We start from the raw sequence: 14,052 nt of genomic DNA, 5'->3' as shown, positions 1-14,052 counted from the left end.
ATTTCCTGTTATCAAAAATCCTTCAGTCCTGTTCCATGCCTACAAATAAACTCAGATCTCATTGACAGCTTTTAAACTCTGCTAGCCCTCCTGACCTGTGGCTTAGTGTTTACTGTGAGGATACAGCAAAGGGTATTCTCTTCTGAGACAAGTCTGTCAGCTGTTCGGCGTGTGCTGAATGTTAACGTCCATCACGACACCCACAAATTTAAAAAAAGAGCAAAAATAGAATAAAAGTGTTCTTCCTATCTCCACGTTTCTGTATAGAAAATCTTTTTTGCGTGTCTGCCACTCTTCAAAGTGTCACATGTTGCTACGGGTGCAACCCACTTTTTTTCTTTAAAAAAAGAGAAAATAAGCCAGTCATTTAATTCTGGATTCTTCTGATATGGAGCCAAAAATTTGCTGGCAGCTACAATTCCCTGATTGACGTATTCCCCACGGGGAATACTTGAGCAGTGCCTTTAATGGGACTGGGCAGGTTAAACTCGGCTCCATCATAGCAGCCAATCACAACTCTGCTGCAGACTACCTGTGAGCAACACCATGGGAGATCTGCTGGTGCATATATAAAAGTCAGTCTCGGAAGTAATCTTACATCAGAAAGGCTAATGGAATGCTGGCCTTTATCTCAAAGGGGCTGAAATACAAAGAGGAGGAAGTGATGCTTCAGTTGTATGGAGACTTGGTCAGACACCAGCTGGAGAACTGCTTTCAGTTTTGGGCAACGCAATTCAGGAAGGATTTATTGGCCTTGGAAGGGGCACAGCACAGATTCACCAGAATAATATCAGGGCTTAGACGGTTAAATTATGAGGACCGGTTGCACCGAATAAGCATGTATTTCATTGAGTATAGAAGATTGAGGGGTGATCTGATCAAGGTGTTTAAAATATTAAAAGGGTTTGACAGGGTAGATAGAGAGAAATAATTTCCTCTGGTAGGGGAATCAAGAACATAATAAAATTAGAGATAAGCCATTCAGGAGTGAAATCAGGAAGCACTTTTTCACACAAAGGGTAGTAGAAGTGTGGAATTCTCTCCCCGAAAAGGCTGTGGATGTTTGGGATCAGTTGTAACTTTCAAGACTGAGATCGATAGATTTTTATGAGCTAAGGGTATCAGGGGATATGGAGCAAAACAAGGTAAATAGAGTTGAAGCACAGATCAGCCATGATCTAATTGAATGGCAGAGCAGGCTCGAAGGGCTGAATGGCCTCCTCCTGTTCCAAATGCTCTGAAGAGGCAGCAAATGTGTCCCATCGTCTTATCAAATCTGAAAAAATTGAGCACTTCATTCCCAAATAGTGCTTCCTTCTATTGGTAGCCCACTATCCTCTGGATCAAACGCCTGTTTGTATGCGCTCCATTGCATACTAAGGAAATGGTACACTGTGAGATGCACCGTCCTCTGATTGAGATGTTAATCAGGGGCCTTGACTGCTTGTTCAGGTGGATGTTAAAGACCCTGTGACTCAATTCTAAGAGTACGGAGTCCTCCCAAACTTCTGCCCAATATTCTTCCCTCAGTGAATGCCAGAGGCAGCCTTGGTATGCACTAATGCAATACAGTCTATTTCCTGGTGAGAGCTATAATTAGAATACACGTGCCTGTATTTATCATTAGACATTTTTAAAGTTGTATATTCTCCTGCTATATCCTGAAGTGCTGACATACAGTGTGGTTTCCTTCTGTGCAAATATCACTGTGTAACAAGGATGTGGAGTCACCAAAACAACTGCTGATACAGACTGGAACCAGAACTGAATTTAGAAAAGAAACCTCTGCAAATTCTGTTAATCTTTATAAAATGAATACATAACAAAGGTTACTGCACTCCAAGTAGTTCATTGTGTGAAGTGCTTTGAGATGTTTCAGAGACATGGCAAATATATAAATGAAGGTACATCAAATCTACAAAAAGAATTATAGAATCCCAAACAGATCATGTCCAAATTAAACCTTACTGCCTAAGATACAATGTTAGGAATCCAGGGAGGAATATAATCACAAAATTATGGGCATATTGATTTTTACGTTGTGTGGCCTTTTTAAAATCTCTCTCTGGTTACATGAAGATAATCACTGAACTCATATTGCAGATATAATTGTGGAAGAATATGTCGAATTCGGACCTCTGGATGTCTTGCTGCGAAAGGAGAAAGGAAACATGAGCCCAGAGTGGAGGCTGACTGTCATTCAGCAACTTGCTAGTGCACTGAGCTATCTGGTATGCATCAATACAGCTTCGCCCATTTCCTAGTGAAGATTTATAAATAGATTACAACACACACACACACACACACACACACACACACACACACACATATATATATATCACAACACAATTTTAAATAAGTAAATGCTGGGAGTTTGAATTTTTTAGTATTTGTTGTGGGCATATGGTGATATTAGACGGGGGTGAGCCTTTTCCCTGAACCGCTGCACTCCTTGTACTGATGTTGTTAGGGAGGAAATTGCATGATTTTGACCCAGTGATGATGAAGGAATGGCGATATATGTCCAATTAAAAACAGTAAATACTGGAAATACACAGCAATTTCCATTGCATGTTTGTCCACATAACTATAGTTGCTGCATTTCAGCGTAATTTATTGCATGTTAAAGCTTTCTGACATCCCTGTGTGGTTATACTAAATTTAAAATAAAATTGCTGGACTATAACTTGGTGTTGTAAAATTGTTTACAATGGTTATACTAAGTTGCTGTATAAGTGCATGCCTTAAATGTCTCAGCTGCTCCCCCCGGTGTCTCAGTATGGAAGTACACCAGCTGCTGCAGACCGTTCAGACCTGGAAAGCCCCAGGTATGAATGCTGAGTTAGCTTGTTCTATTGAGGTGGTGGAAGGGGCGCGACAATTGGACTCGGCACCCCAGGCTCAAGAGGGGTTACAAAAACAAATCACCCAGGGTTCCTGCCCCGGTGGAAAGTATCGTTGTGTGGACGGCAGGTGAGGGCAGGATCAGGATTGGGTTTGGTTTTGATGCACTCTGTGATGGAATAGCCTGCCAGCACTCACTTTCTGGGTTCATGCATGAAGAATGGGTGAGGTAATAAAGGGTTTCTGGGGCTGATGCTACCGTATCCCAGCTGGAGTTAGTGCCTTCAGGACAGGGATGGGAGGAAAAAATATTTTTAAAAAATACCGTGGGTGATGCATCAAAAAGCTCCAATAGAGGATCAGTCAGCGGCCCTGAAGCAGGAGCCAGCGTCGTTTCTCACAGTTTGACGTACATTCTTAAAATGTTTTCCTCAGGAGGACAAAAACATGGTGCACGGGAACATTTGCTGTAAGAACGTCCTTGTAGCAAGGAAAGGGCTGGAAGAGGGCAGCACCCCCTTCATCAAAGTCAGCGACCCCGGCATCAGCTTCGCCGTGCTCACTCGCGAAGGTGAGTCCGCTTTTTCTGGGGTGTTTGGGGGTGGGGCGGGGGGGGGGGGTCATGGGAATTCAATTTTCAGTAACTTTGCTGAGTAACAGTGCTCCATATTGAAAGCCAAGTCTCCAGCTACGTGCTGGTGAACCTCTGATAGGACACTGGTCTGGAGAACCATCCTGTTCTTACTTTACTCTGAGATTCCCCCAGTTCATGCAACATCTACTGTGATCTCAGTGCTCCTGGTGGAGAGTTCCTGAACTCCACTGGCACATTCTTTTTGCGACGGGGAAGGAGAGTTTGGAGCATTCAAGCAGGAAAGGTAAAATGCTGCAGAAGAATACCTTCTATAACACATTAAATATGTTATAGGTGCTCACAATTTATTATAAATTCTTACATCTATATCTATATGTAAACGTCACGCTGTAATTACATCCTCCTGCCAGTGGTGGTGCTGTAGTGCCTCAGTTTTGCATCTCTCAAGTCTTCAGCCTGTACTGTGAGAAACTACTATACTGCAACCAACTCTACCTTTCTGCTTCCCAAATTGCTGTTTATTTTGCTATTTAACTATAAACAGTAATATAAAATTAAATTATTATATAAAAATAAAGAGCAAATGTATGACTTTGAAATGGGGACTGAATTAAATCTGCACATTCTGGTCAAATTATACCCTGGCCTTTAACCTTGCTTCACCTGGTCTTCACTCCCTGTCTGCAATCCCATGGGAGATTGGCAAGCAGAATAAATCATTTAGGCTGGGGACTATGGCCTGTTGCAGGACGGCCTGTGGGTAGAGGTACTTTGACTATAATGGAGGGCCACATGCAAAAACTCCAGCAGTGATTCAGATGGTTAAGGCAGTGAGCAGAATAGGAAGGCCCGTGGTTAGATCCCCAGTCTGTGCTGAGTTAGCTGGTCCCAGCCTGGGAGTTATAAACGGGCCTCCTCGCCCATGGTGTGGAGAGGGGGAAATCAGCCAGGATTCCTGCTCCTGATCACTAGCCAGTGACCCCTGCTGGAATGAGTGTGTGTGTGTGAATGGGAGGGTGGGATCAGACCCAACTGCGCCCCCCCCCCCCCCCCCCCCCGCCTTATTGTCTAAGTTTACAATAAAAAATGGCCACACATAATGAATGTTAGCAGAAGGTATCCACACTGCAGGAATGAATCAGAAAAGGAGGCTAGTGGGCTCGAACATTGGCAGCAAGAGGTCGCACCATGGGACCGTCAGCTCGGGAGTCGGTGAAGGGTGATTGGCATTTGGTTTTTCCAGGCTGATTTGATCTAAGGTTTACTGTCTTATCCATATCCACATCTATTCAAAAGAGCTGATTTAAATGCCATTGCTAGTTTGTTATCTTCCCCTCAACCCACCAGCTGCACCTGTTCTGAGATGTTTGTCCTCTTTTGCTCAGCTGACAGTTCTGGCATTTCATTTTATCACAATTTTAGGAGAAGAACTCGCAGCCTCTCCCCATCCCTCCAATTGTCTTCCCTCTCCTTGTCACCTGACTCTGTACTGGGGTCTGGTTCCACAGACACAGCCCTCCAGCATGTTACCAACGTGCCCCTTCTCCAAGCGAGCTTGGATATACAACAGTTTACGGGCTATTCAACTGTGCGGGGAGGCATCACAGCCTGCTGACTTACTCCACTAATCTATTACACGGTAGATACAAAGTTCCACCAGGTTTCCCCCCTCACTCCTGACTGGCTCATTTTTAACCCTTCTATGTCGGTATTTGAACTGTAGTGAGCAGTTTGCCCAAATCCGCTTTGTGATCCTGGAAAGCTCAAAATCTCCTTCAATGAAAACAAGCCCAACTTCCTTAACCTTTCCTCGCCGTTTAAATTCCTGATACCTGGAATAATCCTCGTTGTTCATCTCTGCCTCTGTCAAGGGCAGTCATATCCCTGCTATTATTAGGTGACCAGAACTCTTCGTTACAACAATGACTACACTTCAAAAGGTACCTCATTGGCTATATAGCACTTTGGGACATCCTGAGGTTACGAAAGGCACTGTATAAATGCCCAAGTCCGTTCGTTCTTCACGGTACTCCAGGTGGGTTCTGACTAATGCAGGATCAGTACATTTGCTTTTTGATTTGTTCTCTGTCGCTCTTCTAATGAAATCCAGTGCCTTATTTGCCATTATTACTGTAGCTCAGCACTGTCCTGGCAGTTTGATGCCTTCAATCAGTTGGAGTTCGTAATAGTGAAATTCTTCCGACCTCTTAACAGGAGCCCCTTAAAGATAGCGGTTCTTTATCCAAGATTTCCTATTTAAAGGGCAGGTGGCAAGACTTCACCTGATTGTGCTTGTTGCTCCCACTCCAGCACTAGTCCTGTCCAATTGTGAGATCCAACAGAAAATCAGAAACTGCAAAAGTAAAATCCAAACTGCAAAGAGCAGTGACATTGTGCGGGTTGGAACATGGTGGAAAATGTAAGCCTCCTCCCTCCCCCTTCATATACATTGCTGACATCGTGAAAAAGCTGTCAATGTTGCCAGTTGCCTTAACTGATGTTATCCCCTGAAACGTATGCGGAAGAGAATGGTCTGCAGGGTATTTGCATGTTGAACTGTTTGTTCTGGCATTGTACCAGCTGGCTCGAGATACGTGCAGCAATGGGAGAGGCAGATTCAATATTCTCAACAGCTTCCTTATTTATCCTTTCCCTTTCCTTCATCCAGCACATCAAACTGATATTTTCCTCCAGTCTTTAGGCTCGACGCACTATTCCTCAGCTGAGAGTGCGGGCAGCCTGATCTGTCCCCAGGACAATGTCCGTCTCGCTCCTTAACCAGCTGTTTAGAGGGGTGTGTGAGCAGCATTGAGGTGACTTCCCCCACCCCTCCCCCCAAACCCCGACCACCATATGGCCCTGCTCAATGTTTTTGCCAATAGGTTGCTCCCATCCCCATGGTAAAAATGCAACCTATCCTTGGCCAGGCTGTGAAGTCCCCTTTCAACCTGCCCCCCACTCACCGGCGAGTCTCGAAGCGTGGGACAAGGTACCATAAGACCATCTGCACGATCTCCCGGTCTGATAACACTTCAGTTTTAAAATTCTCATCTTTGTTTTCAAATCCCTCCATGGCCTCACCCCCTCCCTGACTCTGTAACCTCCTCCAGCCCTGCAACCCTCCAGGATCTCTGCGTTCCTCCAATTCTGGCCTCTTGTGCAACCCTGATTTCCTTCGCCCCACCATTGACGGCTGTGCCTTCAGCTAGCTAGGCCCTAAGCTCTGGAATTCCCTCCCTAAACCTCTCCGCCTCTCTCCTCCTTTAAGATGCTCCTTAAAACCTACCTCTTTAACCAAGTTTTGGTCACCTGTCCTAATACCTCTTTACTTGGCTCGGTGTCAATTTTTGTTTGATAATCGCTCCTGTGAAGCGCCTTGGGACGTTTTACTACGTTAAAGGCGCTATATAAATGCAAGTTGTTGTGGAACCCCAACACAAGGTTCGACCCTCCGGAGAGGAGGAGAGAAGATGCAATGGACAGGAAAATGGGAAACTCAATTGTAAACATAAAATACAGCAACAGAGATTGCAGTAATTGCAATTTGTAATGTTTGGAATTAAACAGCTGTTTTAGCTGAGGATTGAGGATGAAGTTCTCATATAGATTTCCTGACTGTTTAATGTTCCCTAATTGGTCCAATCATTGAATATCTTTGCCTTCCCAGAGCGAGTGGAGCGAATCCCCTGGATTGCCCCGGAGTATGTCCAGAATGTTAGCAAATTAAGCCTGGGTGCCGACAAGTGGAGCTTTGGGACGACAGTGCTGGAGATCTGTTGCAGTGGAGAGGTCCCTCTGAAGGAACGAACACTGTCGGAGGTAAAGCATTGACTGAGTGGTACATAGGGTCAGTATAGCAGTGTACTGGGGAACAGCGACAGGACAAGCCAGGTTTAAACCTGCAGTCCCCACACTGCGAGCCACTGGTCATAGCTGGGTTGTCTATGGCGGGGGGCAGGGGAGCAGGTTCTGCGGGGCAGAGAGGTGGTTGTTTTCTTCGAGTGAGAATGAGGATCCATCTCACCTACCTCCTAGCCGGGGGCTGAGGTCACTATTGTTCATTGTGGTGTAACCCGAGGTCCCCCAGTGGCTCGAGTGGTGAGATGGAATGTAGCTGAGCCTCTGGGACGGCACTTGGACTGGGCTCCTGGGCAAGGGAAGGGTGGAGAGCATCAGCCCAGGTTCCCACTTCTGATTGCTGCCCTGTGACCCTTTCTGGAAAGTGTGCATGTGGACATCAGACTGGGCCAGGACTGGGCTCTGCTGTGGCCCTCCCGCCCGCCCTGTGGTTGGAAAGCCTCCGACACATGGCGAAATGCCCAGTCGGACGACCACCCCCCCCCCCCCCCCCCCGCCCCGTGGAATTGCCCCTCGCTGAACGTTACCACCTTCAGGTCAGGCGGAGGGAGGGTTGAAATGGGGAAATAATTGGCAAAAATAGCCTCAAGGAATGGCAAGGCACCACCAAGATTGAGAAGAACAGGAGGAAGAACAACAGATGAAGAGAGGTGACCCCAAGTGTGGGTCTTAAAGACTTGTAGGTTGTAGGAGGAAGGGGAGACCAAGGGAACTCGTGGGTTCCGTCATGTGGTCCCATTTACAAAGGTTAGCTGTATAATACCTGCCAACGGCACTGGTTTTATTTAATTCTAAAGTACTTTCCCTAAAACTTGGGGGTGCTTACCTCCGCCTTCAGTTCTGTGCATTAGTGGAAGTGGAGCCTGAATAGTTCCTGCTTTACAACTTTCTAAGAAAGAAGCCAGTCTGCTGGGCTGCTGCCAGTGCTGAGTTCTAAAATACGCAGCTTGCGGAGGCCGTGTGTAAATGTATTTGAGCTCAAACGTTTTTATTTCCTTCTGCATTTCTGTTGTTTTGTTCTGTGTTTCTCTTGGGTTTGCCACACACCAGTGCCTGGTTCAGAGAGGGCTGGCTGACAACCCCTCCCCCCACCTCTGACCCTCAGCCCAGTTCCTGGGAGGTGATTTCCTTCCACTTCTTCCTTCCCTCCCTCGGGGTAAGTGCCTCATCTGACAGCCCAGCTCAGATGGGAACTTGTTACGTTGGAAATTGCAGAAGCAATCCTGTTCGCCTGGTACATCAGTAATTGTGCTGATTTTTAGAGCCTGATAACAGGCCTGAGCATTATCATGCCTTTTTCCAATTCTATTTTTTTTTTTTGTTTACAGAAAGAGAGGTTTTATGAAATGAAGGGAAAACTTCCAGAACCTTCCTGTAAGGAACTCGCTGACCTGAACAGCCAATGTCACAGCTACGAGCCCAACCAGCGCCCATCTTTCCGGACAGTTCTGCGGGAACTCACTCTCCTCCAGCATCAAAGTAAAGCAACTAGCCCCGTTGTTGATTCCTTTTTTTGGGGATGGCACGGTGACGTGTGCAGAGCCAGGCTGGTGTTGGGACATCACGTCTCGGTGTTCCTTAGTAAAGCTCAGCTCACTTCGAGATTATCTCGAGATGAAAGAATTCAAGTCCCTCGCACTAGTTCTGGGAATTTACCCAGAGAGTATCTGAACCACACGGACCCAGGAGGTTCCAGGTTCAGTGCCTGGTCTGAGCTGAGTTGGCCAATCCCTCCAATTGGCCTCAGTGCCCCTCGGTTAGGGAGGGGGACGAATCAGGCAAGGCTCCTGCTCCTGGTTGTTGTGCTGAAACTTGTACGTGTGTGGATGGTGATCGGCCTTGACTGCGATTCCTCCTGTGGTCAAATAGTCTTCTAACTCTCACTCTGGAGCTCCCACCTGAATGATGGGCGAAGTGTGGAAGACTGATGGGCATCTGTGGGATTGGACCCCAGCAAGGGTCAGCCTTATGGTGTGGGGGAGCGGGGTGGGCGGAGAAGGGAAAAACTGAAGACAAACGTGGAATACAAATTAAAAGTTTTTTTTTATAAAGGCATATGTGATACAAAATTAATTAGACTTCAAAATTGTGTTCTGTCTCTGGGTATAAGCAGGGGAACAGAACTAATTCCATAGCTCTTTCAAAGAGCTGGCACAGGCACAATGGGCTGATTGGCCGCCTCCTGTGCCGTACCTACTATGATAAGATGGCCTTAAACTGACTACGGTGAGTTTGAGACACTGGGTAATGGCAGAGCATTTTGCACATTAGTAACTCGTGCATAGGCTGCACTTTCTTAAGGTAAAAAGTCTGTTTGGTTTGGGGGTGCGACTATCACGTAGAGCAGCCTTTCTGCGGGTCAGTATGGTACCCTGCGTGCTGTGACCAGGACTCGTGTGTCTGTGTGTTATTTTTGGAGCAGGAATTACTGCAATGACGTTGAATTGAAGGGATTTTGTCCAGAATGGGAAAGGTTACATGCAAACTCTGCTCAGACTGGACTTGGCTTTCAATCTTCTTGTGCAAAAAGTCAGTTTTGTATATTGAGGAGACATTAAAAACTGGTGCAAAGGTGCAGTTTATATACTCTGCATTTTATGGCCTGTTTTATTCATGCTCCAGTCCAATGGTAATTGTGTTCAGCCCTGGTCAGCGCACCCTGCCATTGCCGATCCAGTTCTAATGTTTAGAGGCCTGTTACATCCTAGATCCAGATATTTCGTGTGAAAATTCAGTGCCAACCGTCTGCGACCCCACCATCTTCCAGAAACGTTACTTGAAGAAAGTCCGAGATCTTGGAGAGGTGAGACTCTTTGTACCTGATATCCTCCTAACTGTTGGTAAACTCCATGTGTGGTGCTGGATAAGTGGTGTGAGTGGACCCTTGCCCCAGCGTTAAATTTTTAATAAGCGTTTTGTCCATATTCACCAGCTCCAATAACCTGCACTGACTTCCGACCAAAGTTGGCTCACCGAGTGTTAAGTCCATTCACCACTTGGTCCAGTTACAGAGCAGTGACGGCCTGAGATCAGGACCTCTGTGTTTCAGCATGACCAGGGGATGCCTGCCATTCTGGATAGAATTGAACAAACATTCTCATGATTTTTTTTGTTGTATGTGAATTTTGCCCTCATGGAAGTGAGGGATGTTAATGCAGGGAAATGGAACACTCTCCATTCTGGGTACCTGGTGTCAGCATCAAGCACTCTGAGGTCAGTTAGAGTAAATTGAGATGCGGAGTGAAGTTCCCATGACTCTGCCCCAACAATGTGCCCCGGCCCCGGCCTGAGCAGTGCTTCCTACTGAAAACATTATACATTTGTTCCATTTCCCATACCCGGCCCCCTGTGGCCTGTCGGAGGGACATTACCAATCTCACACTCTATTAGGGACAGTTTAGTTCTGTGGCCCCATATCTACTGTGAACTGGATTGAGACGGCATGGAAATTATTTCACGTAAGATCCCTTACCCAGGCAACTTTCATCCCATCAGTCTGGACTGATAGAAACCCAGAGATGAAAGGCCAGTGTCTGATTTGTTCACAAACTGTTTGAAGAAACGTCCTTGTATCAGAGCACGATGATGATGCGCTGGGCTGAGTAAAATCCTCCGTTTGCCATGTTTATGTTTCTGGCCATTGGCGAAGGCCCAGGAGCTGGTTACCTCCCACTTTCTCAGCAGGAGGAACATGGTACTGAGCCGACCGTGGGTGTCTGAGTCTCTGGGCAAAAGCAGGAACAGGTTTCCATTCCTGATCACTATCCAGCAGGTTTGGGGTGCGACTATCATGTAGAGACCGTCTGTCGGTGTGCCAGTCGGTCTGTCTGTCGGTCAGTGTGTGTATGGGGATGTTGGGTGTGGCCAGGATTGAATATGCTTGTGACACTGCCCATGGCCAAATCCCTTGCCAACATTTAGTGTCTAGGCTGACATAGGAAGAATGGGCAGTTCAGTCAGTACCAGATGGCAGGTGCCTGGGGAATGATCGAGAAGGGAGGGAGAAGATTGGATGGAGAAAGCAATAATTTAAAATGAAATAACTTGCTTTATTCTAGGGCCATTTTGGCAAGGTGGGTCTGTACATTTATGACCCTTACAACGACGGCACGGGGGAAGTGGTGGCGGTGAAATCACTGAAGTCAGAGTGCAGCGAGGAACTCCACACGAGCTGGACACGGGAGATTGAGATTCTGAAAACACTGTATCACGACAACATCGTCAAGTACAAGGGCAGTAGCAGCGAACAAGGTAACCACAGGAGGGTAGAGCTTGGTATGAAACTCGCCGCCAGCTTGGTCAGTGAGTAATCTCACCGCCCGTGGTGCAGAGAGGAACTTACAGTGGGGGAAAAGGGGCTGCGTTCCTAGTGCTGTGCTGTATCCCGGGTGGGAACCCTGGATGGTGGTTAGATGGGCTCCTCTGAGTAACAAGTAAAAGAAGAAAGAAAGGACATGCATTTATATAGCACCTTCCACATCCTCAGGACGCCCCAAAGCACCTCACAGTCTGCAAATTACTTTTAAAATATAGTCACTTGTTATGTCGGGAAATACAGCTGATTTCCACACATCACGATCCCACACACAACGAATGAGATGAATGACCAGGTGATCTTTATTTTTGCTGATGTTGAGTGAGGGAGGAATGTTGTCCAGGTCTCCGGGAGAAGGGAAGTGGAAGAATTAAAAGGGGGAAGTCGAGGCTGAGATAAATTTTAATAGGGAAGCACCCTAGTGAACTGGAACTAAAAGGAACAGCAGAGAGAAACAAACTCAAAAGCATCCCAAAGATGTAAAACTAATAGGGGGCACCAGCGGAAGGCATTAGGTGAGAGAAGTATGAATCGGATGGAGGGATATTGTGTTGGCTGTGGGCTATTTACATACCAGAAATCTGATTATGGCGGATGGGTAAAGAGATGGAAAAATAATTTGTTGATCAAAAAGCTTAAGGAAAGGGTTATGGCTTTACAGGAACTGAGAAGAGCAGAGACAAGTGAGGTGAAAATGTGTGTCTGCCTCTCCTCGCTTCCCTGATGCACAGGGTCATGAAGCGCTGGGATGAATCCAGGAGTATGCAGACACATGTTGAAAGGGTGGTCGGGGGGGCAAACTGAGAGCTGGAAAAAAGCTGCAGAGGCAGAACTATATAAATCTATAGATTCTGTCCATAATAACTCAACAGGAGACAGTCGGAGAAAAGGTGAAGAGCAAAAGAGACCCAAGTGGGCCTGAAACACAAGAGGAACACACACAACAGTCAGTATTCGGAATGATTACCTCCTTCAAGTATTCACGAGGGAAGACACAACCAACGTGCCCTCCCTGAGCAGAGTGCAGTGTCAGCCAGGTGCTGCTGTCTGTCCCACATCACAAATTTAAAAACAATTCAACCTGGGCCCAGGTTCAAACTGCTATTCCCCACACTGACCTCTCCGACCAATGTCCATTTACGCTGCACTTTTGTGACTGTTTTTTACATCGAAGTCCCCGTACTAATTCGTTATTAACTGAGCGTACGTTAGCGGGAGCAATTCCAAAATGAAAATTCGCCGTTAATCTTGAACATAAATGAGTCATTTTTCTTTGCTCATTGTGTTCTCAGGAGGGCAGATCGTACAGCTGATTATGGAGTACCTGCCCCTGGGCAGTCTGCGGGACTACCTCCCGAAACACAATGTGGGACTGGGGCAGCTTCTGATGTTTGCACAGCAGATTTGTCAGGTAAAAATGCGCATTTGAATGTGTTTCCTTTTGAGTGGGTTGATCGGAATGAAATGTCCTAAATCTCTCCTTACTTTGTGCTGTCTCTGTGCTCGTGAGTGGCATTGTGTTGATGCACTGCCCTCTAAACTCATCTATTGTTTAGTCGATGGTCATAAATCACTCAAGTTTCACTCTTGTACTTTTGTAAAGTGAACGTCTCGATGAGATTGTTACTTTGTCATCGTTTCCTGAACATAAGGAAGTGAGAAACCACTGCAGGCCATTTGGCCCATCAGGCCCAATCCTTGCATGGATCGTGTATGACCTGTTTTATGATTGATGTGGACTCCTGGGGACAGTTCCAGAGAATTTCTTCCCAACTCCAGAGATGGTTGAGCAAAAACTCCACAATATCTAACGGAAATGTGTTCAACCCTGGCCCATTGCTCCCACAGATGACGTTGCTATGGTCCAAGCAGCACAGGAACCATAAGCAGAGTGTGAGACCAAGTGTGTTAAAACAGGCACTGGTACATGAAGTGTGGTCTGTGAGTGTGACCTAAGTCGTCAGGTCCCTGACCCTTGGTCTTTGTGTTTAATTCAGGGCATGGCCTACCTACAATCTCAGCGCTACGTGCACCGTGACCTGGCTGCGAGAAATGTACTGGTGGAAAACGAAAATCTGGTTAAGATCGGAGACTTTGGGCTGGCCAAAGCAATCCCAGAACACCAGGACTATTACCGAGTCAAGGATGATGGAGACAGCCCGGTGTTTTGGTGAGTTCCTGCACAGCGACATTGGCAGTCCTAAAGGGGATGGCTGTTACTGGGACGAGTGCCCAGTTCCGTCTGGAATCAAACCTGGGACTTTCTGGTCTGTGTGGCTCAGCTGTTTACCTGAGAGCTGAGCCATCGCGGGAGCTGCGATGTGTTTTAATGCACAGTTGAATAATTTTTTTTCTCTCTGACGAAGCAGACTGAATGCGAGAGTTAGAGGGTGACCTGCTCCCGGCCTCATTCAGTGTTACAGTTGAGCCAGTTATTAGC

At 46.6% G+C, this 14,052-nt stretch overlaps 1 protein-coding gene across 1 annotated transcript in view; it reads left to right on the top strand.

Moving 5' to 3' along the window:
• The window catches only part of tyk2 (tyrosine kinase 2), a 97,040-nt gene that overhangs the window by 73,423 nt on the left and 9,565 nt on the right, over positions 1-14,052 (top strand). Inside the window, exons 14-21 of the mRNA XM_067972956.1 lie at positions 2,104-2,231; positions 3,280-3,415; positions 7,107-7,258; positions 8,626-8,776; positions 10,006-10,100; positions 11,356-11,548; positions 12,905-13,023; positions 13,610-13,782. Of these exons, the coding sequence (XP_067829057.1) occupies positions 2,104-2,231; positions 3,280-3,415; positions 7,107-7,258; positions 8,626-8,776; positions 10,006-10,100; positions 11,356-11,548; positions 12,905-13,023; positions 13,610-13,782 (1,147 nt within the window). The remainder of the gene's footprint in view (positions 1-2,103; positions 2,232-3,279; positions 3,416-7,106; positions 7,259-8,625; positions 8,777-10,005; positions 10,101-11,355; positions 11,549-12,904; positions 13,024-13,609; positions 13,783-14,052) is intronic.

This window comes from Heptranchias perlo, chromosome 37 (assembly GCF_035084215.1).
Source record: "Heptranchias perlo isolate sHepPer1 chromosome 37, sHepPer1.hap1, whole genome shotgun sequence".
Classification (NCBI taxonomy): Eukaryota; Metazoa; Chordata; class Chondrichthyes; order Hexanchiformes; family Hexanchidae; genus Heptranchias; species Heptranchias perlo.
The sequence above is the reverse complement of the archived record's forward strand: the minus strand, read 5'-3'. Positions and strand labels throughout refer to the sequence as shown.